The 27,954-nt window shown below is 43.2% G+C and overlaps 2 protein-coding genes across 2 annotated transcripts in view; one reads left to right on the top strand and one right to left on the bottom strand.

Annotated features, from left to right (window-relative positions):
- The window catches only part of MED12L (mediator complex subunit 12L), a 423,390-nt gene that overhangs the window by 138,537 nt on the left and 256,899 nt on the right, over window positions 1-27,954 (bottom strand). The gene's annotated exons all lie outside the window — the stretch shown is intronic.
- Window positions 1-27,954, top strand: GPR87 (G protein-coupled receptor 87). Its single transcript, XM_070405975.1, has 3 exons — window positions 1-275; window positions 20,313-20,444; window positions 26,823-27,954. Exons 2-3 carry the CDS (start codon window positions 20,411-20,413, stop codon window positions 27,863-27,865), a joined length of 1,077 nt encoding a protein of 358 aa, XP_070262076.1. The 5' UTR covers window positions 1-275; window positions 20,313-20,410; the 3' UTR covers window positions 27,866-27,954.

Here is a 27,954-nt window from a genome sequence, read left to right as displayed (position 1 = left end):
TGTGAGTCACTGACATTAGCAAGAGAGCAAGTTGCTCCAGTTGTTCCTGAATAGGAGACTCTGCAAGGTGCCCAGAGGACCATCTCAAGACGGGTTGGGAGGCACCTACCTTCTCTGGCAGGGGAGGAAAATGTTTATTTTCCATGCTTTCCCCAAAACCCCACATCCCTGCCAACCTTAGTTTTAAGGTGTATTCTTACTTAGAGTTGAGAAGCCTGTTTCAACTTAAAGACACCAGTATCAGGTGAATGGACAACCAACTACCGCAATGAAAGGTAAATAAAAACTTTTTTTTTTAATTGTCTGAAAAGCTGTGGTTGATAGGATGCAGCACTGATTAAGACTGATTGTACCTCTGCTGAAATCTGAGGTCTGAAGAAAGGGGAGGAATTAGAACGCTAACTGAATGGTATGTCTTTGGAAGGCACCACTTTTTGACACAGGCGCCATGTGTCCTTCCCAGAGCTTCACTGTGTACGAGGCAGGCAGGCAGAAAATGTACAGTGTGTATGTGTGCATGTGCCTTCGAATGTAGAAATGATGTTCTGGAAATCATTCTTATTAGTGAATTTTTTTTTTTATCACAAATCGAAAGTGCCTTGTAATTGTTTACCAAGTCCCAAAACTTAAATTTGTTTCATAATCTTTTACTCACATTTTATGTTTAGAAAAAAAGACCAGAAGGAAGACAGTAATTTTTCAATTCTGACTGCCTCATTTTGATAAAAGAATCTCAATCTTTTCATTGTACCACAAAGAACAGGGCAATTTTCATTCTAAATCCTTACGAGATCATGTTAAAACATGTCAGAAAAGGCACTGAGAAAACTGCCCAGCTACTGACAAACAGCTCAGCAACGGCCTGGTTCTGGTTTACGTTCAAATCATTAGGGAGTTTTCGCTTGATTAAGGAAAAGAAGAAGCAAGCATGGAGATCTGACCCCTTCTAAGTTATAAAGGGGACTTTAAAAGATAGGTGAGTCTATGGCAGAGTGACTTTTTGATGTATTAGGTTAAGATCTGTCTATTATAGAATTTTATATCATATTCTCAAGTTGGATCTACTTTCATGTGAGGTATGTTAACATTTTTAACAACTTTCTTTCTAATTAAAGATTCCAATTTACTAGAAAAATGAAGAGCAAAGTTTGTTTCTATATTATCATCTACATAGCAGGGCTCGGGGAAAGAGTCAGACACTGCTGATATTTTATTTCATTATCATTTCTACCAGTTTGAGGTTATCAGTCTTTCCTCCTTGAAGTTAGGGATCAAGTAGATGTGTCTCTTAGCACTGCAGCAAAATCCTATGGTAAACCTATTGCTTCCAACACCTACTTGAAAAGCAATTCAGGTATGTGTGAGCTGGGATAAGGGGTTGCAGGAGCAGTTAGATTGCTGATATACTTAACAATGTAGCCTACAGGAAAAGCATAATTAGTCAGAATATGGAAACTATTTCATGAAGAGAAGAGGAGAAATGTTCCCAGCCACAGACAACATGCTGAGAGGGCTCCGTGCATTGGGATGTGGGTGGGAGAAGGAAGGCTAAATGAGAGTGGTGTGTTTTATTTAGGTTAGTGGTGTCTGTGCCCTTCAGTCTGGCTGCTTTTTTCTTCCTTTCTTGTTATCTAATGATTTAACATAGTATAATATTTCATGCTATATTATGAGAAAATGCCACCAAAATTTAAGATAGAGGAGATAAGAATGGCCATTTGTTATTTAATGTATGCCTTCAAACTAAGAAAAACTAGGAAAACCATGATACTCGCTACACTCCTCCCCCCGCCCCCCCCCCCCCCCCCCCAAAAAAAAAGCATGCTCTGAAGGCAGGACAGAAGTGAGGTGAACTCAAGTTGAAATCACCCACAGTCCCCAGGGCACACAACACACACAGGCATGGAGCAGTTTAGTTTGGGGGAGAAAGCAAAATGATCAGGGTTTGTGTGCTGACTGTGCCAAAAGTGATCAGGGTGACTTGGGCAAGCCGCTTACTTCCCCAAGAACTCATTGCCTTCCCTCACAGTAATGTGTGTGTGTGTGTGGGGGGGTGGGGGGGGGGGCGCTAGATTCCATGGTCCTTAGAGACCCTCGGGGGGTGTTCTCAAGAACCCAAGGCTTGAACCAAACACAGGAATGCTTGGGGACATTGGCAAAGATGGTGAGAACTGGTCCTCCCGTTTGTCACCAGCCAGCTGCATGATGCTGATCAAGTCTCAAACTCTTTAGGTTGCAGATTCTTCCATTGCAAGATGGAAAGCTTTACATTAATACTAATGCAAGGGTCAATTGCAGTTCCTACAGCTGTGAACATCTGAAGGAGAGGGGGGAGAGCAGAGGCAACCATGACCATGTGGTTAAAAGGAAGAGGATGAGTCACATGGAAGACATCAAGATGAACAAGAAACAAGACTCAACCCTGCTTCAGGCCAGGGTTTAAAACCAGGCTCCTATCTGACCTGACAGAATTTCTAAACTTTCTACCTCCTTATATGGCAAATATGTGCAGAAGAGAACATCTGCTCTCCATCTTCTACCTAATTAGCATATTTGATCTGTCACTGACACTTACTAACCGTACATAAAAAATGTACACTAAAATGCATTTGAAGAAGAGCAATGATTAAGTTTCACTTGGTGTAAGACAGCCATTAAGTTATTCATACCAGCGAGTCCACAATTTCTCTTATAAGGCAATTTCCTTTTTAAAAAAATATATTTTTATTGATTTCAGAGAGGAAGGGAGGGGAGAGAGAGAAAGAGAGAAAGAGAGAGAAAAACATCAATGATGAGAGATAATCATTGATCAGCTGCCTCCTACACGCCACACACTGGGGATCCAGCCTGCAACCCGGGCATGTGCCCCGACCAGGAATCAAACTGCAACCTCCTGATTCATAGTTTAACACTCAACCACTGAGCCATGCCAGCTGGGCAAGGCAATTTCTAATACTAATTTCTGTGAATTACTTAAATGACTTTTCTAACATATTAGAATGCATATGGCACAGAGTGTCCTTCTAGCCTTAATACTAAAGCTGTTACTAACACACATTTTATAGTTTTAATACATGTCCAAGTCTACTGAATATTTTCTCTCTCTCACACACACACACACACACACACACACACACACACACACATTTATTTATTTATTTTAAAAGCCCTCACACAACTTTAAGTTGTGTACTGTGTTAACCCTATTTTACAGCTGAGCAAACTAAGGCTTAAGTGGTACAGGAGTACGAAGCAGAGCTCTGACCTTGAAGCATGTCTACCTGCATCAACCACGCTCTCAGTCACAACTTTTTAAAGCTCTGAGTAAACTCACTATGTGCTGGTAGTGACCTTTAGTGTGGGTAGGGTAACAGGTAAAATTAGAAAGATTTGTGATTTATTCACGGCACCACTTGGCTGCAGCAGACAAACGGTTGTCTCGAGTCATTACACTGCAGTCAAGTTGGAGCTACTTGACTTCCTCGTTTTCCCAAAGGAGACGGCAGGTAATAATCGGCATCTGAACACCACTTTTGCAGCAGCAGGAGAGAACAGCACTTAGGGAGCTGCATGCCAACCCAGCTCTTCCCCCTCACACGCTGTGTGAACCGGGGCCAGCTCTAGCACTCGGGCAACAGGTAGCACATGTCTGCCGTTCATTTGAAAGGGATACTAATTCTTACTACCACTCAGGTAGCAACTAGCTATTGACTTTTTACCACAATGAAAGATTTATAAAGATTGAGTGAGGTAATACTATGGTAATACTTTAGTTGATCCTCAAATAGATCCCGTGATGAGTGTTTTAGAAAATAGGAAACTGAGGCATGGATGGGTTAGGGAATCTGCCCAGGTAACTCACAGATCTGCAATTTGAATCCAATGTCCTTTTAATAAATTAAATATAACTGAATAATTTAGAATAATCCCAACAATACAATTAGCCAGCATTTGCTGAACCCTCACTCTTATTAATATTGCTGTTGTTGTGCCTAACAAGATAGAAAATAGACATTTCAGCTGCCAGGGGAAGGTGTGCCTGTAGGCTTAGGTTGCAGATATTATTGGCTTTCGGCTGAGGACATGGAGTAGAGAGAAACCCTTTTCAAGTCCATGATTCTGGAGGGCACCCTTTGCTAAATATATCAAGATCCTGGTTGCTTCCAAAGAAGAAGGCAGTATTAAAAGAAAGCAGCAGAAACAAAATAATACTAAGCTCCCTGCAGTTTAAAGGAGTTTATAGAAAGGAAAATGGTAACAGGAGGCTACTTGGATGTTAGTACAACCCGAGCACTCAGCTGTGTGACTCTCAGGCTACAAGTCAAGAGAAGAGATCCAAGAAAATGGTTCGGGGCACAAGCTGTCTCTGGACGCAGGCACTGCAGGGCCTTCCACACTCCTTTAGGGGAGGAGCATCTACTTGTCCAAACGCGTTCCTCCTGTACCTGCCAGGCTCAAACGATACTGAAAACAAGTCCTCAGTGGGCTCCTGAAAGCAACTTAGGTAAACTGGCTAAAAGACTAATTGGAAAAACTGCAAAGTTAATTGTTTCCTGGATGCATTTATAAAGAGGACAGTCCTTCATGTCATGACTGGGTACACGGTACTCAGGGCTCACAGTAACATATGACCCTTAAAAACTCACAGGTAAATTGTTTTTCTTTTGGTTGTTTCAACCCAGTATATTAAACAATGAAAACTTTAAATAAGATAAAAACTTGTTTCAAAACTGTGAATGTAGTACCCATATTATATGTAGCAAAATGAATGAATAAAAGAATAGTGGATGTCCTCAAAAAGTAAACTACTATATCAATGTATTAGCATATTATGATCACTGTTGAATAAATAAAACAGTAATATATGTAAAACATCAATATTCCCTTTTCCTTTTACCCTAAAATATTCACTTTAATTTCATGTTGCAAACAATAACAAAATATATATACCATATATATGTATCTAAAATGAAAAAGTATCTATAGCCACCAGTACAATACCTCACCTATTATCTCTATTTTCATTCTAAGGCCCAGAAATAATGACTATCAGATATGCACCCAATATTTGTGAAGGCACATTGGGACTCAGCATGCACACTGCTGATAATCAGATTACAGTCTATATGAAACTGCAAGTCAGACAGACTCTAACCAGCTGGCCAACACACAAACCAGTTTGAGTGCTCAAAATTGATTTGTAAGTGATTTGCTCTGATGGCCTCCCTATTCCTTCTTGATCCTCGAAGACATTCTCAGCAACATAGTAATCTTGCAACCAGCGTGGCAAAGCGCACCATCTCTAACCTTAACTCTCTTCCCCATCCCAGACCCATGTTGCCTCCCTCACTTCTCCCATGAATTACAATCTAATTACAATCTTAGTTCACACCAGACAAGCACTCTCTCTAATATACTCACCTGACTATTTATTTAGACCAGTGGTTCTCAACCTTCTGGCCCTTTAAACACAGTTCCTCATGTTGTGACACAACCATAAAATTATTTTCGTTGCTACTTCATAACTGTAATGTTGCTACTGTTATGAATTGTAATGTAAATATCTGATATGCAGGATGGTCTTAGGTGACCCCTGTGAAAGGGTCACTCGACCGCCAAAGGGGTCGTGACCCACAGGTTGAGAACTGCTGATTTAGACCCTGCCTAGCGTGCCCCTTGACCCCTGCAAAGTAAGGCAGTTTACAGAGATGCTTAATATGAAGTAAGTTGAAATGCATTTTAAATAAGAAAAAATGAAGCCTGGGAAAATAATGGTGGGAAATTAAAAGCTATGTCAGAGGTGAATTCCACAAATGCCATAATTCCTATCTATTTGATGTAAACTAAATGCATCCATTCCTATCAATTTATCTACCTTATGTAAACATTTCAAGAGGAAAACAAGCAGGCATAGGATTCAGTTTTTTTATTAGTAGCATACCTAAAGGAACATCAGCCTCAACAGGCAGACTTCAAAGAACTTTCTCTCATGCGTTCCCACTCAGAAAACTGCAGTTGTACTGAATACCCAAAGAGTAGGCCCACTGAAAAGGACTGAATGCCTGTGGGCATCAACTTGACTCAATCCAAGCAAAGCCATTCATGGAGGCAGATGTGACAACATAAGGGGTCCACATATGTGGCATACCTAAAATATTTTCATCATACTGCTGTTTCTTCATAATTATTCTAAGAAAATCTCTCTGCCCCCCCCTTCTCCCATTAGACCTGATTCTAATTATAAAAATTTCCCCAAGTGCTTGACATACTAGGTTGAACCATATGAAAATGCCATTTTGACCTGTAAAAACACTTCCACATGTTTCAGCCTAACACATTAGCACCAGGAAGGAGTATTCATCCCAAATTAAATACAATGCCATTAAATTCTAAAATACTATAAATTATTTCAAAGCTTGTCATACAAACATCAATTTCAGGGAGAAAGAAAAATACCAAGTTAAGGGAAGTGAATCAAAATGAGGGAGAGGTTTGGAGCAGGCATCAGGTAACAAGGCTCTAGGTCACAAAAGGTACAGGCTGAAAACCCAAGGACAGACTTGGGGCAGCCCCGCAATAAAACTACATATGGAAAATTGTAACCCATAGATAAGATTTATTTGCTCTGCCTAGTGATTTCACAAAATTAAATCAGAATTTAAAATTCCTGCAATCCTATATAATAAAGAGTAATATGCAAATTGACCATCATGCCAACACACAAGATGGCCGCCCCCATGTGGTCAAAGATGGTCGCCACAAGATGGCTGGCAGGAGATGGCAGTTGTGGGCAATCAGGCCAGCAGGGGAGGGACCAGGCCTGCAGGGGAGGGCAGTTGGGGGTGATCAAGCCTGCAGGGGAGGGCAGTTGGGGGCGATCAGGCCTGCAGGGGAGAGCAGTTAGGGGTGACCAGGCCTGCAGGGGAGGGCAGTTGGGGGTGATCAGGCCTGCAGGGGAGAGCAGTTGGGGGTGACCAAGCTGGCAAGGGAAGGCAGTTAGGGGTGACCAGGCCAGCAGGGGAGAGCAGTTAGGGGTGACCAGGCCAGCAGGGGAGAGCAGTTAGGGGTGACCAGGCCTGCGGGGGAGGGCAGTTAGGGGTGACCAGGCCGGCAGGGGAGCAGTTAGGCATTGATCAGGCTGGCAGGGGAGTGGTTAGGGGGTGATCAAGCCTGTAGGCAGAAGCAGTTAGGGGAAATCAGGCAGGCAGGCAAGCGAGCGGTTGGGAGCCAGCAGTCCTGGATAGTGAGAGGGATGTCCGACTGCCTGTTTAGGCCTGATAGGGCAGTCAGACATCCCTCGAGCGGTCCCAGATTGGAGGGGGTGCAGGCTTGGCTGAGGAACACACACACACACACACACACACACACACACACACACACACACACCCTGTGCACAAATTTCATGCACCGGGCCTCTAGTTTTATATAAAAATCCATTTCTCTTGAAATCAGATGGTCTCGTGGCAATATATGCAGACACCTACATGGCAAAAATCTAGAGTCTGGGATGGGACAACACTCCCCATTCTTTGCAGCCCCCAACTCTCCTGATGATTTCCCCAGACATTTAAGCTGTTACCTGTATTTTATCAGCATGCTGGTACTGTTGACTATTTCCTCTTAAACATGGCTCACCTTCCTCACTGGTGTTGTGGAGCTATATTTGGATGTACAGCTCCCCGCTTTAGCCCTCTCACTTCACAGTGTGCTGTTCAGCAATACCAGAGAAGCAGTGTTTTCTCTTTGGCCATGTCTACACAAGATCGAGGGACAATTCCTGTCCTCTTATCCTTTCAAGGTTGTACTGTCTCACTTCAGAAGGCAAAGAGGCTATTCAGGGGGAAAGAAACTGGTAGATGCTTACCAAGATGAGCCAGTTTTAATGAGAGCCTAAATTTAAGTCAAATGTTACCCAAGCTCCAATTGCGCCTGCAGATACTTTGCTGGACTCTGCAGATAGAAGGATGCAGGGACTCTCAAGCAGTCTGGCAAACAAGGAAAATGTAATAAAAGAGCTGGAGGTATGGGCAACCAGGCAGTCAATGGGGGCTGAGGAGCACTGACATGGTCCATGGGGAAAACATGGGAAGCTTGGGAAAGAGGAGGAAGATAAGTTTGACTTGAAAGCTATGTGAGGAATCTGCCTAGTAGGCTGGAGAGAGATGGGATTCCAGGACCAAAGGGCCCAGTGTGGGAGCTGGGAGCTGGGAGCTGGAAAGTGGGCAGGCAGACTGCAGGTCATGTCATGAGGGTACCTGTGGAGGGGCTTGCATTGTTTCATGTTCGAGACAGGAAGCCAGTGAGGGCTGCAACAGAGGACAGTGACTGAGGAATGTGACAGGCAGGAGAGAGACACATGAAGAATACTTTAAAAATACAAACACATTGGTTTCTATATCTCCTCATTGTAGAAGTTACCATCTTTATACATCAACCCAGAATTATTGTTTCAAATATTCCCATTAGTTTGAGAAGCATTATTTTAAAAATAAGATGATTAATGCCAATGAAGTTGATAGTAGCAGTTACTTTAAAGAAAATGTTACCATACGTAAAAATGTGTGTATACACACACATATACGAAATGAACTGTAAGTGATGTCAGATCCTTTTACTATATATGTATGGGGTGGAGTGTTTATTTCTTAGTTTTATGAAAAGAGAAAATGAGAAACTGAGGGTTTGATGTTGGTAAAAACTGTGAAATATTCACACACAGTATTAAAGACCTCACTAGAGAATTTTTTAAAATGATCAATTAAGGTAAGAGATGAAACTGAAGGAAGACCTGTCTCTTCAGTACCAGTCTTATTTCATTAATTTAAATAGAATCACAGTTTGGTTAAACTATGACTTGGAGCATTAGAGGAGCTAACCTGACACCAATTCTATTGGGAGAGGTGAATTCCACAAATGCACCAAACTACCCCCACCCGCAGCCCAGGCAGCCATCTTATAAGGACCTTATTTGAATGGTGATGGTGACCAGCACTGTGAAGAATAACTACACTCCCAAATATAATGCTTATTCCATGGGCTGGCTCTTCCAAAACAAGAAACAGCATCTCTGTGAGCTTGTGAAAAGCATTCTTCCTTTCTGATAAATGGTAATCAAGCAACTGAAAACATTACCTGGGGTCTTGAATTCTGAGAAATTTGCTTAAGGTACCAGGAGTCACTTGAAATATATATTTGGTTTAGAACATTTTCATCTGAAGCCACTATTCTGGCTATTGGAACTATAGCCCCTAACCTCTCTGACTACTCTCCTCAGAATTTAGCTACGCATAAATTAGACTTTGCCTAAACAGAACATAAAAATATGCATTTCAACTTAGTAAACTTTAAAATTTGACTATGAGTAATAAAACATTTATTATTAAGCGGAGGACAAGAATATATGTCATGAATTACACCTTTTATTATTGTAGCACTTACAATATAAAATTTACTTCATATATAGTATCTCACCAGATTGTCATAGCACCTTTGGGAGCTAGGCCATAATTTTCCTCATTTCATAGACAAGCAAGCTGGAGCTCTAAGAGGTAAAATGTTTTGCCCAGGGTCACAGTCTCAATGGCTGAGTCAAAAACCTACCCCCGCTGAACTAAGTAAGGTCTAGGTCACCAGCCAGGCTACTCATCAAGCCACGCAGCTCAGGAGAGAGGCAGCCTGCTCTGTGGCCACGACACGGGAGCTCATTTCCTGGCTTGGCCTCTCTCTGTCTGTGTGACATGGGGCACACTGTCGAGTCTCACAGGTTCCTCACCTGTACAAAGGGAATCACCAGGTTTGGGCTTAAAGTTACAAAGAAGCATTCCATACAACCTTGCCTTGAGGGAATTTACAACCCAGTTTACATCACCCCTGAATGTATATATAACAAGGAATCACAGGTCCCCTGAAGAAAGAAAAGGTTAAATCTAAAGATGAACCAAAATATGCCTATTGCAGGCTACAGATATGAAGCATAACTTTGAAGAGAGAACTTTAGGGTAGTACCTGAAAAACCAGAATGAAGGGCTGTGTGCTTTGCATTCCAACACCTTTGGAATACTCACTCCAAGTATGCATTAATGAGGTGCCTATGAATACAGTGACCTAATTCTATTACAAAAAGAAGTAAACTATACCCAGTAAGGTAACATTTCTTTTCCAAGGCCTTCAGCAGAGCTGTTTCTTAGTAGGGCTGGAACACATTCTCATATTCTCTCTCTCTCTCTCTCCTTTACATTGAGAAAGATTCTTAAGTTACAGGTGATTCCAAAATGCAAGAGAGGCTATACCTTTCACCAGAAACTTCATTAGACAGCTCTGTGAACATTATTACATCTTTACCCATGAAATGTAAGGACTACAGCAGTATGATCTTTCACTAACCGTATGATCTATCAGTTTAGTGTAGCTTCTCTGTAAGAAAGTGACAACAACAAAACCTCTGATCTGAAACTCTTACATTTCGGACATGAGCTTCTAAAGAACAAATTAGAAAGTAAAGAACAAACAAGAGAGGTCATTAAATTACAAGGCTATCAAGGCTATCACCACCACCACCAGTCCAAAAACCATGACCCGCTGCATGGAGGAAACAAGCATTTCCTCCATGGCATTTATCTCTGGATAATGGAGCTTTCAGACCTTGAAGGGCAATGAGAAATTGTGAAGCCAGGGAGCATGAAGGCATTGTTATGGCCTGGCCAGCACACCTGTGGCTCTTCCTGCTGAGAAGGGAGCTTGCCCCACAGCACAGTGCTCCCCAGCCATGCTGAGATGGGACCCAGGAAGCAGAGGGAGCAAGATTGTATGCCCAAGGTCACAGTTCAGTAGCCCTAGTCTTTGCATTGCCCTTCCAGGGGAACAGCAGAGCTTGGGGCATAGGGCACCCTGGATTCAAGCCCCTCTTCCACACACTCACCTAATTTTCCTGGCTCAGTTCTCCCAACCTTAAGAGCAGTGAGCAATACAATCAGTAGGGTTTGCACTTAAAGGCCCCAGCAGTGGGCTGGCCATGGGAAAATAAAACGCTCAACTATGACAATTAATTATCAGGTATGACCTAAACAAGATCTCCTGCCACTATATGTGGAGGGGGGGGAGGAGGGGAGGGGAGAGTGGCGGTGCTAAGGGGTACCATAAAAATCATTTGTAAAGAGTGTTAAGTGATGGTCACTAAAGCAAGAAAAATCAGAAGTTGGTGAAGGGGATAGAGGAAGAGGAAGAAAGATGTATCTATAACAAGGAGAACATCTGATGATCTATATAGGTCAAATGTCATCACACAAGATTAAGTGATAAATGAAGCAAGGTTTGCAAAATTAAGAGGAGGTGGGCAGGCAGGTAATGCTGGGAGTGATGAAGCTCAGGATCTCATGGAGCGCGTCTGTGGGCTGGTGAGCGAGGACACGAGGCAGCTGGCATTGCTGTGCTGCGCATGCTCGGTGCTTGCACATCTCCTTTCTTAAGACAGGATTCAAATCTAAATTCTTATGTGAAATTTCCTTATGTTTCAACGTTGTTCTGCCCAAACAAAACTAGATCTCCAGTTTAGAAGATCAGCAGTTCCTTTGCAAGCCTAACAGAAAAACAAATCCCACCTCTGCCCTATATTCCCCCCTCCTACTTCCTGGTGTCCAAGATCAACCCCCTGAATTGCTATTTTTACTCCAGGGCAGTATAAGAAAGAACTGCATATTCAGCTTCAATCAGATCTGTTATGAATTGTGACTCTATCCATTACTCCCTATGTGATTCAGGGCAAGTTAATTAAAATGTGTGAACCTCAGATCTTTCCACCTGGGATGGGGGTCCTAGAAAACCTAAGTCACAGAACTGCTCTGAGGATTACATGAGACATCAAGTACCAAGTTCAAGGTCTAAGTTAAAGGAAACATAGAGAACACGTTAATCCTTTTCCACCATCCTCACTTATAGAATCACCTTACAACCAACAACATAGCAACACAGTTAATAAAATAGTCAAAGGATGATATCAATGAGTGACTGGGGAAAAAACAAATACAAAACCAGCCAGAAGTTCTGTAAGCACGGATCCCATCTAACCTCAGGAATGACTGTGAGACCTGGGCCTACCGCAGACTTCACATTCTTGGGCGGTTTCATCAGCCCTCGGCTGGGGGAGCAGTAGGTGGCAGGACAGGCTTCCCACCCATGAATGAGGTCCTGGAACCAAGCCCATTGCTACCGCTGAAGCAATCCTCATTGCGACATCCTGCAGGTGCTGGGACATGCAGAGGCTCACAGCTGCTCGGCAGTAAACTGCACAGGGAGCCTGGAGCTTAGGTGCTGATGGTAGAAAAAGGCAGCAGGCAGATGAGGCTCAGAGACAATTTGAAGGGCTGGCTGTTTGAGCAAAAAGGTCAGTCAAGTGGCTCCTCACAGGGCAGCTGAGGCCACAAACCACAGGACAGTCTCAGCATAAACAAGGTGACAAGAACTCATTTCGGCCTGTGTCCAACCCATCAATCACCAAATAAAATTCTATTGTGAACCTAGCATATGCAACAGGAACTTACTAGACTTAGCCCTTACCCTGAGGAAGTGTGCAGTTGCTTTGTACATATTTTCATTTTAACCTTAAATCATCTCGTAATGGACATATTATCATATCATATATGACGAACTGGACAGTCAGAGAGCTGGGACTGGAGGCCCGTGCTCCACCTCACTGCTGCCAGGCTTGGCTAGGAATAAGGGAAGGATTTTTATTTAAAGCCAAGCTAGGAAAGCATCATTTTAAATGCAAGGCATTAAAACGAGAAGCTTATTAAAATCTTCCATAGGTCCTATATCTGTTTTTCCACCTCCCACCCTCTATCTTCCCTTCCTATCACAAGCATGTTTTGTAAAAATAACTGAAATCGCTCCCTTACCTCCTCACCTCACAAGTATTACTCAACCCTCAGTCATCAGCCCTCTGCTTAGGCCCTGCTTCCCTCCCCCGCCACCACCACCACAACACAACACATGCAGCCCTGGCAAAGATGACCAATGATCTCTTTGTTACTGAATCCCATCCTAAGGCACCTTCACTTTCCTGTATTACCTTACTTCTCTGCAGCATAAAGCTGGTCACAACTTCTCATTTCTTAAATTCTCTTCTAGAATCACATAACATCCTCCCAACTCTCTAACCACTGATGTCTATCACGGATCTTCTGTTGACCTTAAATTTACATCACCAGTCAGGAGCACTTCCCCAGGTTCCAGACCTGTATCTTCAATGACCTAGTAGACATCTCCGCATGGATACTACATAGACGTTCTGAAATCAACAATCCCTTCATGTGCTCCTCCTCCTCTCCCTAGCATCAAGCATCTGGGAGGCCACCAACACTCCTACTCTTTTCACCAACATTAGTCAGCCACTAATTCCTCAATAGCTTCAAAGTTGTCACATCTCTCCATCACTCAGTGCCATCAACATCTCACTAGCAGTTTACTGAATCTTATCTTTGGCCACACTTAGCATGTCCACATGTTCCTTCCCCATCATACCTTCAGAAAAACTGCCACAATCCAGGTATCACAGCTGCCATGGGAACTCCATGATCCCTGCTTCCCCACATCAAGGTACACTGCTATATTTCCACAGCCCCCAAATCTCTCACTCTGTACTTAGTGATCTGTTTACTTCTGGATCCTCAACTTCACTCTAACCTCCTTGAGGACAGAAACGAACCCTCATGGTCTTTATAATCCCAGAGCCTAGAAAGTGAGTGGACTCTCAGTAAATGACCTTCTGGAAAAGGTCGGATTATTGTTGGTTGAAAGAGGAGCAGAGATTTCTAAGATAGGGAAAGAGGGAAAGAAAAGAGGTTATTTAAGAGCAAGATATGAAGAAAAGCAGGGTGGCTAAATACAAAGCATATCCCCAAGAGGCAACAACAGTTTGGCCAATGTAGAGAGTTTAGGCAAAGATTAATGAATGCAAGACAAGCAAAAACTAACACTTATAAAGCACTTAATTTATAAATACTAGTATATATTCTAATTTAAGCTCATTGTAGTGCTATAGAGTAGGTATTATTGTCCCCAAGTTTTAAAAGATCAATTATGGGCAAGCAGATTTCCTCAAAGTTTATTGCCAATTTTTAACAATCAGAACCCAGCATCTCTTGGCTTTGACACCCCATGATCTTCAACAATACAAAAATAACTCCTTATATTTGATTAGTAATTAAAATTCAAAATTTCCCTCGCACATAATAACTCATGGTTAGAGAGCAAAAGAAAGCAGTACTACATGGGTTATTTATAAAGAAGAATCTAGCAACAAGAATCAGGAGAGATTTGCAAAGAATGAAGCAAGAAGCAGAAAGACCATAGGAGGATAGTACAGTGGCCAACACATGAGACTAGGAGGGTATCACTCTGGAAGATGGCTGTGGGAGTAGGAAGGCGAGAACAGAGCAAAGGAGAAGTATTGTAACAGAAGAAATAGACTAGTTTAAGTGACTAACTAGATGAGGAGCAAGGAAGAGAAAACTGCCCAATAGAGTATAGTTTTTATATTCTTTCAACCAAGAGATGAAGTAAATATTCACAAACAAGGAGAAAAGGAAAAGTGGTTTCTATTGAAGAAAGGGAAAATGGTTAAAGTTTAGAACTGCTGAATTTGAGGAACACAGACATATAGCACATGCCAATGTACACAATGGACTGAAGTTTGGGGAAAGGAAGAGAGAGATATGGAACAGAGGTGCTGACTAAGCATCCACATAGACATGAACACTCTTGAAAAACAGAAATAAAATAATCTGGAGCTGTGGCCTAAATTTGGGGAACCATTTCATTCGAGGAAGTTAGTTAGTTAGAAAAGGGGACGGAGAAGGCAGAAGGAAATTCTCAGAAGTCAGTAGGAGAATAAAACAGCTAATTTCTCAAATCTGGCTACCAAATTCAAGTCCAGAAAATCCAAATATCATGTCTGAACTGATTAAATCTCAATTCGTCCACATAATTTCAACATGAATTTAAAAAATTGGAACATCCCCAAAAGTACAAATCATTACCTATACCCAGGATCTCCAGATTTTGGACCCAATTCTAAAAGAAAAAACTCTGTTAAGCTTCTGCCCCCTGGTGGCAGTACACATCATAGCGACAGGCTGTCCGTTTGTTCAGTGGGTTGATTTGCATATTAGCCTTTTATTATGTAGGACTAGAGGCCCGGTGCACAAAAATTTGTGCACTGGGGGGCGGGGTCCCTCAGACCATCCTGTGCCCTCTCACAGTCTGGGACCCCTCGAGAGATAACAATCTGCTGGCTTAGGCCTGCTCCCGGGTGGCAGAGGGCAGGCCCAATCCCTAGGTGCAGCCCCTGGTCGGGCTCAGAGCAGAGCTGATTGGGGAGTTGGGGCGCTGCCCCCTGTCATGCACAGAGCAGGGCGGATTGGGAGGTTGTGATGCCACCCCTAGTCACGCTCAGGGTAGGGCCGATTGGGGGGTTTGGGCACCGCCCCCTGTCACACTCAAGGCAGGGTTGATAGGGAAGTTGTGGTGCCACCCCCTGTCACGCACAGAGCAGGGCCCATCAGGGGGGTTGGGGCGCTGCACCCTGTCACACTCAGGGCAGGGCCGATCAGGGGGTTCAGGAGCTCCCCCTTGTCACGCACAGAGTAGGGCCGATAGGGGAGTTGGGGCACCGCCCCCTGTCACACACAGAGCAGGGCGGATCAGAGGGTTGGGGTGCTGACCCCTGTCATGCACAGAGCAGGGCCCATTAGGGGGTTGGAGAGCTCCCCCCTGTCATGCACAGAGCAGGGCCCAACAGGGGGTTGGGGAGCTTCCCCCTGTCACGCACAGAGCAGGGCCTATCAGGGGGTTGAGGAGCTCCCCCCGTCATGCACAGAGTAGGGCCGATAGGGGAGTTGGGGCACCGCCCCCTGTCACACACAGAGCAGGGCGGATCAGGGGGTTGGGGCGCCACCCTCTATCACCCACAGAGCAGGGCCGATCAGGAGGTTGGGGCGCCGCCACTGTCACACTCAGGGCAGGGCCGATGGGGAGGTTATGGCTCTACCCTGTCACACACAGAGCAGGGCCCGTGGGGGGGTTGGGGTGCCACCCTCTATCACCCACAGAGCAGGGTCGATCAGGGGGTTAGGGCGCTGCACCCTGTCACACACAGAGCCGCAGGGCGATCAGGGGGTTGGGGAGCTCCCCCCTATCAGGCACAGAGCAGGGCTGATCAGGGGGTTGGGGCGCCTTCCCCTGTCATGAACAGAGCAGGGCGGACAGGGAGGTTGTGGCCCTGCCCCCTGTCACACACAGAGCCGCAGGGCGATCAGGGGGTTTGGGCGCTGCCCCCTGTCACGCTGATCCTGGTGCCGGGAAGCATATTACCCTTTTACTATATAGAATAGAGTCCTGGTGCACGGGTGGGGGCCGGCTGGTTTGCCCTGAAGGGTGTCCTGGATCAGGGTGGGGGTCCCCACTGGAGTGCTTGGCCAGCCTGGGTGAGGGGCTGAGGGCCGTTTTCAAGCTGGCAGGTGACTGAAGCTCCCAACCGCTCCTTTTTTCTTTTCTTCTTTTATTCTGGGCCAGCTTTAGCTCTGAGGCCTCGGCTGCTGAAAAGCAGGTTTTTGGCCTTTGTTTACCTTCTGTATTTGATACAATGTTGTGGTCCGGCTGGCTGAAGGCCGGCTGACTAAAGCACGTTTCTGGGGTTTTGTTTAGCTTCTATATTTGCAACATAGTTGCTTAGAGTTGCAGCTGAGAGGCCGGCAAGTCAGCCCGGGAACGTTGGAGTCCGCCAGTCACTGGAGCAAGCAAGCCTCCCTGTTCGCTTCAGTGCATGGCTGCCGGCCGCCATCTTGGCTGGCAGTTAATTTGCATATCGCCCTGATTAGCCAATGGGAAGGGTAGTGGATGTACGGCTAATTACCATGTTTCTCTTTTATTAGATAGGATAGTTTACATACCATAATATCCACCCATTTTAAGTATATGATTCAATGATTTCAGTAAATTTATGGAGTTGTGAAACCATCACCCCATAACTCAGTTCCTATTACCCAAGTAAGATCTTTCAAAACCTTACAGTAACCTCTGCTACCATTTGCAGCTCCTACAAATGCCAACCTACTTTGTACCTCTATAAATTTGCTTTTTCTGGACATTCTACTTAAATGGTATATAACCTTTTGAACTGGCTTCTTTCCCTTACAAAATTTTTTTGAGATTCATGCATATTATAGCTGGTGTTTCATTCCTTTTTATTGCTGAGTAGTATCCTACTGCATGACTAGAATGCATTTTGTTTATCCATTCATCAATTGACATTTGAGTTAATTCCACTTTTAGTTATTACAAGTAATACTACTGTAAACATTTGTAAACGAGTCTTTTCATAGACATATATTTTCCTTTCTGTTGGGTAGGTACATATGAGTGAAATTGCTTGGTCATATGACAAATTAAGGTTTAACTTTAAAAAAAATGCTTTTATTGATTTCAATAAAAAAATGCTTTTATTGAAGGGAGAGAAAGATATAGAAACATAAATTATGAGAGAGAATCATTGATTGACTGCCTCCTGCATGTCCCCTACTGGGGATTAAGCCCACAACCCAGACATGTGCCCTGACCAGAAATCGAACCATGACCTCCTGGTTCATCCACTGAGCCACACCATCTGGGCAAGGTTTAACTTTTTAAGAAAATACCAAACTGTAGAGTGGCCATATCATTTTAAATTTCCACCAGCGATTTATGAGGTTCCTGTTTCTCCATATCCATGGCAAAACTTGTTATTATCTAATTTATAGCCATTTCCAGTAGGTGTAAAATAGTATCTCATTGTGGTTTTTATTTGAATTTCCCTAATGATTAATGATGTTGACCATCTTTTCATGTGTTTTTTGATGAAATGTCTATCCATTTTAGACCATTCTTAGACCATTTTAAAAATTGGGTTGTTTTCTTATTAGGATGTTGTGAAAGTTCTTTGTATGCATATTCTGAAGATCAGAAATGTGATATACAAATATTTTCTCCCTGTCTCTTTTCCATGTCCTCTGTACTGTTAACAGTCTTTTATCTCTCTTACTGCTGCTTGTGGCTCACCCACTTCCGGGCACCCTTCTCTTCTAGTGGGCACATGCCATACTGGAATCCTTGCTGTCAAGTATAAGTGAAGCCAAGAGGAGGAAAACCACATAACTCAGGAACAGAGAAACATAAAACTAAAGCTGTGTTTGTCAGTAAACACCTTGAATCTTTCCATGAGAAGCTGAACTCAAGAAAAAAATTTACTGAAATCCAAGGACCATGTCTGTAGCATACCACCCTGAATGCACCCAATCTCATCTGAAACCCAAGGACTATGATGAAAAAGTTTAGAAAATTAATTGCCTCCATCCTGCCCTTCCCCCCACTAAGCTTTAATAAATAAAAAGAAAATAGGATTTCATCTCCTTTCCTTATTAAAAAAAAAAAATAGTGGAACACTGGCACCTAAACCAGAGGGACTCTAAAAGCCCTAATCATTATCTATGTTCCATTAACCAAAAGATACCTTCTGAGTACTCGCTATGTACCACATATTATAGCCATTTAAGGTGAGGCACAGATAGGATATCTAAACTCTCAAAATAAATAATTTGGAGCATTTGGGGAGGTCATTGAAAACTTGGAAAAAATTTTTTCCATTTACTACCAAATCCAAAGTCTAGCACCAAATTTCATGTGATTCTAGGAAACAGAAGAGAAAGACAAAGTAACACGGAAAAAATAAGTGCCTCCCCACTTGCTCCCAATTCTGAAATAAACTTTCACCTCAAAGTGCTCTTTCCCAGCTGACTCAGCAAACGTAACTGCTCACACAAGCCAGAGATTGCTTTGCACTTGCAAGGGATGAGCTTATGTGGGTCCCTTTGCACCTGTGTGGTATATGAGCAATCTCAGTGAGGGGGCACATGGAAGTCTCATGTGGTTTTATTTCAGAGGAACAGTGTGACTTCCCCTAAAAGTAAACCCTTCCAAAAGCACATTTCCCTATAGGAGGACACTTCCAAAACAGTTCCCAGGACTTCTCTCTTTGATCAATATCTGAGGGAAGCCAGAAATCAGGGAATAAATAAGGCTGCTGCAGGAGAAGTGGGGTATTGTAATGTTTTACAGTATTCAGCATCAGATCTTTGTAAAAATGTTGTGAGGAATCCAAGGCTTGGAAAAGTTAGGTATTCAGCCAAAATCACAGTCCAGTCATTCAAATGCTATTTGCCCAAATTCAAAGTTTGAGTTTGGATGAAATATAGTTCTCATGAAGAAATACAAGAACTTATAAGACAAACATTCGAATGATATTAAATTCTTGCCCTAGCCGGTTTGACTCGGACTGAAGGATCAGGGGTTTGAATCTGGTTAAGGTCACATACCTCAGTTGCAGGCTCGATCCCTGGCCCTGGTCCAGGCCGTGGTAGGGGTACATGCAGGAGGCAACCAACTGATGTGTCTCTCTCACATCGATGTTTCTCTCTCTATGTCTCTCCCCGTCCTTTCCACTCTCTCTAAAACTCAACAGAAAAATAACCTTGGGTGAGGATTAACAAATAAATAAATAAATTCTTAATGGGAATCTATGTTTGAGGAAAACACAGAAGCTCACATAAATTTGAATTCTGACAGGGATTTTCTAAAGCTTAGCAGATTCCAGAAAGTCCGATTCCAGGGATGTTAGGTGACTTGATGGATGTCACATAGCTGGTTAAGGTAAAGCCAGGACTAGAACCCCAGAAATTACAAGAACAGGATGCTGCATGCATTTAAGCTTATAGAACACTCCTGCATATATCAGTGTTAGATTTTTAAAGTATTTTTTAAAAATCTCCAATTGCACAAAGTCCCATCATATATGCACTTAAATATATGTGCTCAGGTCAAGGGGGGAGCATGAGGTGCAGGCAAGAAAGGGGAGACACTAATTAACATGTCCTGAGTGCACTCTTGGCCCGGGTTCTGAGTGTCTCACATAATCCTTACTGCAGTCCTACCACGTGATCACTAACAGTGCCATTTCAGACAGGAGACACAGAGGCAAAGAGACCATGAGGAACTTTCCCATGGCACAGAGGCATTCAAATGGAGAGCATACATACAAATAAGTGGTCCATGCTTCATGGCGGGCTGAGAGAGGACACAAAAATAGACAACTCTTGTGTGGCAAAGTGTTTGTGTCCAAAGAGTATATATACCTTTTCTGAATCACATATATATGATTTGAACTGTATAGATCAAAATATTGTGTATTTGAATTCCTTCCCAACTGTTTCATTTTCTTTTGCCAGAAATTAAACCAGGAATAACCTCTGCAGAACCCTTGCCTCAACCATCCCCCAGTATTTCCTGACACATATTTTTGCTGACAGTCCGTCCTAACTAAAGAATGGGGTTCAACCTGACATTTACAGAATCACCAGGTAAGCCATAGGGAAAACTGCAAAGCACTTGATGGATAACTGTTATTCATTCTATGTGGCAATTTGGGGGTTTTATAGGCCACTGAACCAACTAACAGCATAAGCCAGCATTTAGCCTTGCCCTTCATCAAGTATAAAGCAGCACCCAGACAGGATGGCATACTGAGGAACACGTAACTAGCTATCCCTACACTTTAACCTGTGTTTCACCTAGAGACCATTGAAAAGGACAAGAAAGATTAAATTAATAACATCTGGGGAAGATTTTTATACCTCAACTAAAGTACATATTACTTTGCAGAGGTAATAAGTCTAAACCAAGGTTCACTGAGGTTACCCAGGAGGCCAAAGGCAACATCTACCATTGTACTGGGTAACTATTTAGAAAACGATCTTGCAAGGGCAGTTGTGCCATGGTAATAACACCCTATAATTTGCATGACTTTAGTATTTCATTCCCACCTGACAGGAGAGCAGCAGTGACATATTGTTGATGCTTTCACATTCTGTGCCAAGACTGACATGCCCCAATGAGCAATAATATAGCTTCAGCAAAAGAAAAGGACCACGATTCCTCACCACTCTTTCTATCATTCCTCATGCGACTGCCACTAATGGGACAGATTGTAATGAGTGCCTGAGTTAGAGAGCGAACACCTAGGTACTAGATACTATGCACGTGTTTGCAGACTATTGAACTTTTAGATGGCCGGCAAAATTAATCTCTATGCCATTTTACAGTCAGGAAGTGACTAAACCAGCATTGCCAAGTAGGACTTTCTTCAATGATGAAAATTCCCTTCACCTGCACCATCTGATACAGTCGCTGCATGCAGTTAATGCTCTATCTTGCAGCAAATCCTATGCCTTCCTCCAGCACACACAGATACACACAGACCCCCCTTCACACAAACACAGGCAGCCACAGTTCACACCCCAACACACATACCTCAATACCACTCACATAAACTGGCACAAAAGCTAATTTACTATGGAACTCTAGTGCCTAAGTCATTGTTAATTTAATGTAAAAGGAGATGGAGGAGGGGAGCAGGGGAGAAAATAACAAAGAAATGTTTACCCTCAACTATCACTCTGCATCAAAGTCTACACTAAGTAATACAGAAAATGACATCCTAGTAAACAAGAAGCATGTGAGAAAATAGCCTTCACTGTAAAACTGGCTTCTAGTTCCTCTTAATTGAATCCTCAAGGTACCTGACATTAAAAATGTTCCCTTATCTGGCCGCATTCTTTATGGACAGTGAAGTAGGTGGGGTAATACTGGCTGGGTGAGACAGCCACTCCTTTCCACGCCTTTGCTCCAGAGCAGGAGCAGTGCAGGGACACGCCTTTGAGCACACACACAAGCCTGGGAGCCTGGGGCCCCACACAGAAGGGAGAAATGATGTAGAACAGGGAGCCTGGGAGCCCACACAGAAGGGAGAAATGATGTAGGACAGGGAGCCTGGGGGCCCCACCCAGAAGGGAGAAATGATGGTGGTACAGCTGGCAGAAAAAAGTCATGACACAGATTTAGTTCTAAAACAAAATTGAGATAAAACTCTCTATTAAGTTTAAAGCTTTCGAGAGCAGCCCACACATGACTTTTCTTGCTCCTTAGGAACCAGTTTTTTCTTTCTATTAGCATATCCTATATAATAAAAGAGAAACATGTAAATTGACCATCCTTCTGCTACACTCACCAGCCAATCAGGAGTATGCAAATTAACCCGACAAAGATGGTGGGTTAATTTGCATACACAGACACCAGGTGGAGAGCAGAGCGGGAGAGCCAGCGGAGAGTGGAGTGGCTTGTGGAAGCTGGCTCCCCAAGCTGCCAGACAGAGAGCAGAGAGGGAGAGCTGGCGGCTTGGAGGACTTGGCAGAATAGGAGGCCATGGGATGGAGACAGAGCAGGAAGGGAAAACCAAGAGCACCGGGAGCACCAGGAATTCTGGGAATAGTAGTTCTGGTGGCAGCCCCAGGACTGGAAGTGGAAGCCCAGAGCGTGGGGAGCACCAGGAATGCTGGGAATCGTAGTTCTGGTGGCAGACGGATCTCATAGACCAGCGGTTCTCAACCTGTGGGTCATGACCCCTTTGGGGGTCGAACGACCCTTTCACAGGGGTCGCCTAAGACCATCGGAAAACACATATATAATTACATATTGTTTTTGTGATTAATCACTATGCTTTAATTATGTTCAATTTGTAACAATGAAAATACATCCTGCATATCAGATATTTACATTACAATTCATAACAGTAGCAAAATTACAGTTATGAAGTAGCAATGAAAATAATTTTATGGTTGGGGGTCACCACAACATGAGGAACTGTATTAAAGGGTCACGGCATTAGGAAGGTTGAGAACCACTGTGGTGGTTCTCGGAACCCCCAACAATAAAATTATTTTCGTTGCTACTTCATAACTATAATTTTGCTACTGTTATGAATTGTAATGTAAATATCTGATATGCAGGATGTATTTTCAGGGGTCACGACCCACAGGTTGAGAACCGCTGCTAGAGCAAAGTGAGCCTGGAGCAAGTTACTGTTGCGGTGGGGGATGGAGAGAAAGCAAAGGTGAGAGACATAAGTAAAATCAGAGTACCTAGGAAAAATTAAAGGGAAGATATCCTAAAACTTCCAGGAAATCTCCACCAATGAAACAAAGAAAAAAAAATGCCTCTATTATTCTGTGAGCAACAAACCAAACTGGGTTGGGGGTCTCAGACAATTCGTTCATATGATTGCAAAGACAGACAGAAACTCCCAGACTGGAGAGGGTGGCAGGTCGGGCTGAGGGATCCCCACACCCCCCAGTGCATGAATGTCATGCACCGGGCCTCTAGTTATTTCATAAAAGAACCCGTAACAGACATTAATAATTTAAGCTGCACTGTAAATGTGGAATTTGTGAATGAAATAATAACCAAGCCCAGCCCACCCGACAGACTGCAGAAGTCCTATATTCCAAAACACTGATCCCAGACACAAGCTGAGGAAGCAAATGCTGTGAGGGACACAGCCCAAAGCTGGACAGGAGGCTGCCTCAGAGCCACAAGGCAGTTCAGTGCCACTGCGCAGCCAGGTCATTCGTGCAGGACTTTGCATGTACAGGGCAGAGTACAGAGAAGGGCTGTTTCTACCATTCTGATTTTAGACTCTGTATTTAATAATCACCGTGATTGATTAGTAAATTATCACTTAATATGGGTGCTTGTGTATACAATCAAAACTTTGAAATGCTACGATGATAAACTGAATATGCACACAAGTCCCTGACCAACCAGGGAGGCACGGGTCCTTCCGTTCCACACTGGACATGCAGAGTGGACCCAATGCGCAAACACTGGGGGCTGAGCTGGGCCATGCCTAGTAAGCTACAGTTAGTGTACCGTCCGATTAGGATCTACAATGGCTTTGAAAACCACTCATCAGTAATTGTTTCAAGCACAGCTACCATTTCAGGAGATGATGTAGTGGCCCCTTTTCAGGCTGCATCCCTCAGCTGTACCACTTATCCCCACTCCACTTTCCTAGGGATCTAGTCTGGGTTAGACAAAAGTGACTGCTAATAGTTTAATTGGGGAAATTAATTCAAGCAGATATCTTAACCCAGGTGAAACTGCACCTCTTAAGGAGCTCCTAAGGCATCGACGCTGATGTGGATCTTGGGGTGCATAAGCCGCCAAGACTGCACACTTCATTATGTCAAACAGGTTTCAATGATCTGTTCAAGGCAATATCTGAAACTGGCAACTGGAACCCAGATGGCAGCTGAATCAGGCATTTGCACTCATAAAGCTTATGGGTACTGTCATCACAGGCTAGTCCAGGTATAAATTACGAGCCTGTGTAAAGATATTTAAGCCAGGAAAACCAGTTTTTACAAACACTTGTAGCAGGGAATAAAAGGGAACGAATTAGAAAGAGGGCAAGAATACTCACGAAGAGCCTACACTTAAATTTCAGGCAGCAATTTAAGAACCTGTTTTTGGATTATAATCATTAGACCTTCCCTGTTTCACTTCTTCAAAGAAGGGAACCAGCAACACCATATATACTACAGTGCCTCTCATGTAGGGAAATGCGGGCCAAGTTCATGCAGTTACCTCTAGCACAAAACCACTCCAAAAACACAACTGGTAAACATTATAAATTAGTGACAAGTAAAAATGCAGAAATGACCTTCCTTGTAACTTTACATCTAAAAAGTTCATTTTAAAATTGTGTTAGTTCAGGCCCTAGCCAGTTTGGCGCAGTGGAGACAGCGTCAGCCCATGGACTGAAGAGTTTGATTGCAGTCAAGGGCTCATATCTCAGTTACAGGCTCGATCCCCGGTCTTGGTCATGATGGGGCGTGCGGGAGGCAACCAATTGCTGTCTCTCTCTCACATCGATGTTTCTCCCTCTCCCCACCGCTTCCACTCTCTCTAAAATTCAATGGAAAAAATATCCTCAGGTGAGGACTAACCAAAAAATAAAATTTAATAAAATAAAATTGTATTAGATAAGGTTTTCACAAAGAGTAGGTGACACAGTGGGACTGAATGGCCAAGAGTCTTACTGGGAGAAATGCCGCAGGGACGGCAGGCTGTGTGCACACCTGCCCCAGGGAGCAGGGGCACTCAGACGGCAGTGCAGTGGGAGAAGGTTTTCACCAGACGGACGGAGTCCTCCAGCCACTCACTGTCAGAAGCTCCTCCTGTCCCAGGAACAGGGTTGCCCTCATACCCTCGCTGTGCTCAGCAAGGGGTGGTGGCAGTCCATGGGAAGTGTGGCATCAGCAAGAACACGTGGTGGGGTCAGAGCGCTGAGCCAGAGCTGCTCTTCAATTAAATGCTTTGTAGTAGGAGATCCCAGAGGCTCCTTTCATTGCTGTCACATAAATCTAATGCTCATAAACCATTTCAGTGATTATGTGACAGATGGTACAGTATGGGTTTTTCACACATGAACTGAAAACTAAAAACTCTCCAAAAGTAAAAGGTTTAAAGATTTCATCGAAGTGTAATAGGTAAAATCTTATAAATAAATATAGGTACCAGCCTTTAACCATTTTTTAATTTTTCAATTATTGTTGACATTCAATGTTATTATAGTTTCAGGTGTACAGCATAGTGGTTAGACATTTATACAACTTATAAAGTGACCCACCCCCAATAAGTCTAGTACTACAATATTATTTGCTATATTCTCTATGCTGTACTTTACATCTCTGTGACTAGTCTAACTACCAATTTGTACTTCTTCCTTTTTTTTAAGAAAGTGCAAGGGAGGAGGGGAGAGATAGAGAGAAACATCGATATGAGACACACTGATTGGTTGCCTCCCACACGCACCTGGATAGGGGTCAGGGATCAAGCCTGCAAACCCAGGTACCTGCCCTTGATCTAGAATCTACCCCGAGATCCTCCCATGCACAGGCTGACACTCTAACCACTGAGCAATGCCAACAATCCCTTCACTTGCCCTCCCACCCGCCAACCTTCCTCCCATCTGGCAATCATCAGTTTGGCCTACACCTATTTTTAACAAGTTGTTCTCCTTGATAGTAAACTAAAACATTAAAAACAATTGCTTCTATTCCTAAAAACAGTCCCTAAAGCTTAAGTACTACAAAAAAGTCATTAGCAAACAAATCAAAATGACCCACTAGCTTTACTTTTTCTCTTGACAATTAAACAACTCAAAACTGGCCCTGATCAGGTAGCTCAGGTGGTTGAAGCATCATCCTGATCCCCAGCTAGGACACATGCAGGAGGCACACAATGAATGCATGAATGGGTGCAGCAACAAAATCTCTCTCTCTCTCTCTTTCTCTCTCTCTCTCTCTCTCTCCCCGCCCCCCGCCCATCTCTCTCCATCTAAAATTAGTAAATAAAAATTTTTATAAAGTCAAACTTATTTAAAAACCCACAAAACTTAAAAATGATAAAGAGGAAATGATAGTTCAGATCATGCCAAAGACCACATTAAAAGAAAAACCATGTGCTATTTTATTTCCTTATTATATGAAATTTCAATTTTCTGCCCTCAGATTGTGTTGAATCTATTTGTAATGATACCAAACACTGATTTAAAATTCATGATAATTTTCATTAATATTATTTATTTTCATTTTCAAACAGCACAGAGAACCAGAAATATCACATTTTACATATGGGACAATGGGGCGGGGGGCAGATTTAGGGATGAGGCCAATAATTCTTTAGCCACTCAAAATATCAACAATTCACTAAACTGACACTTTACATCACTAAAGACATTTTCAAAGTCTCCCCAAATGGCAGCGGTCTGCTGTGAGGGAGGTCAGGCAGCTGTGAGCATGCTGTGCAGCACTACAGTGACATATCCGCTTCTCCTGCAGATACCGAGCTGCTCAGCCAAGGGAGCCACGTTCCAAGTAATGCCAGCGATGGCCTCGGAAGGAATACCACCCTTAACAACGAGTTCGACACCATCATCATGCCTGTGCTTTACCTCGTTGTATTCGTGGCAAGCCTCTTGCTGAATGGTCTAGCAGTGTGGATCTTCTTCCACATTAGGAATAAAACCAGCTTCATATTTTATCTCAAAAACATAGTAGTTGCTGACCTCATAATGACGCTGACATTTCCATTTCGAATAGTCCATGATATAGGATTGGGACCGTGGTACTTCAAGGCCATCCTCTGCAGATACACCTCAGTTTTATATTATGCAAACATGTATACTTCCATCGTGTTTCTTGGGCTGATCAGCATTGATCGCTATCTGAAGGTAGTAAAGCCATTCGGGGACTCTCGCATGTACAGCATAACCTTTACGAAGGTTTTATCCATTTGTGTTTGGGTGATCATGGCTATTTTGGCCTTGCCAAACATCATCCTAACAGATGTTCAACCAACTAAAGAAAATATTCATGAATGCATGAAACTTAAGAGTCCCTTGGGAGTCCAATGGCATAATGTAGTCATTTACCTCAAAAGCTGCTTGTTTGTGGCTGTGCTGGTGATCCTGATTGGGTGTTACATAGCCATATCCCGGTACATCCACAAGTCCAGCAGGCAGTTCATCAGCCAGTCAAGCCGGAAGCGGAAACATAACCAAAGCATTAGGGTGGTGGTGGCTGTGTTTTTCACCTGTTTTCTACCATATCACTTGTGCAGAATTCCTTTTACTTTTAGTGACTTAGACAGACATTTAGATGAATATGCACACAAAATCCTGTATTACTGCAGAGAACTGACACTTTTCTTGTCTGCGTGCAATGTGTGCCTGGACCCAATAATTTACTTTTTCATGTGTAGGTCATTTTCAAGAAGGTTATTCAAGAAATCAAATATCAGAACCAGGAGCGAAAGCATCAGGTCACTGCAAAGTGTCAGAAGATCAGAAGTCCGCATATATTATGACTATACTGATGTGTAAGAGTTAAAGGCTAGGAGATCTCCCCTTGTATGTTGAAGTCGATATGTACAAATTGCAAATAAATGTTTCTTTTGATTAACCTTGCTTCA

This window comes from Myotis yumanensis, unplaced genomic scaffold, assembly GCF_028538775.1.
Source record: "Myotis yumanensis isolate MYYU_CA2020_CCGP unplaced genomic scaffold, mMyoYum1.0.hap1 SCAF_2, whole genome shotgun sequence".
In the NCBI taxonomy this organism is placed as follows: Eukaryota; Metazoa; Chordata; class Mammalia; order Chiroptera; family Vespertilionidae; genus Myotis; species Myotis yumanensis.
This window is presented reverse-complemented; position numbering and strand designations above follow the sequence as displayed.

Coding starts and splice junctions, on each gene's coding strand:
- GPR87 (XM_070405975.1), top strand. CDS start 20,411: ATGGGGTTCAACCTGACATTTACAGAATCACCAG. Junction 20,445..26,822: donor GACATTTACAGAATCACCAG/GTAAGCCATAGG, acceptor CTTCTCCTGCAG/ATACCGAGCTGCTCAGCCAA.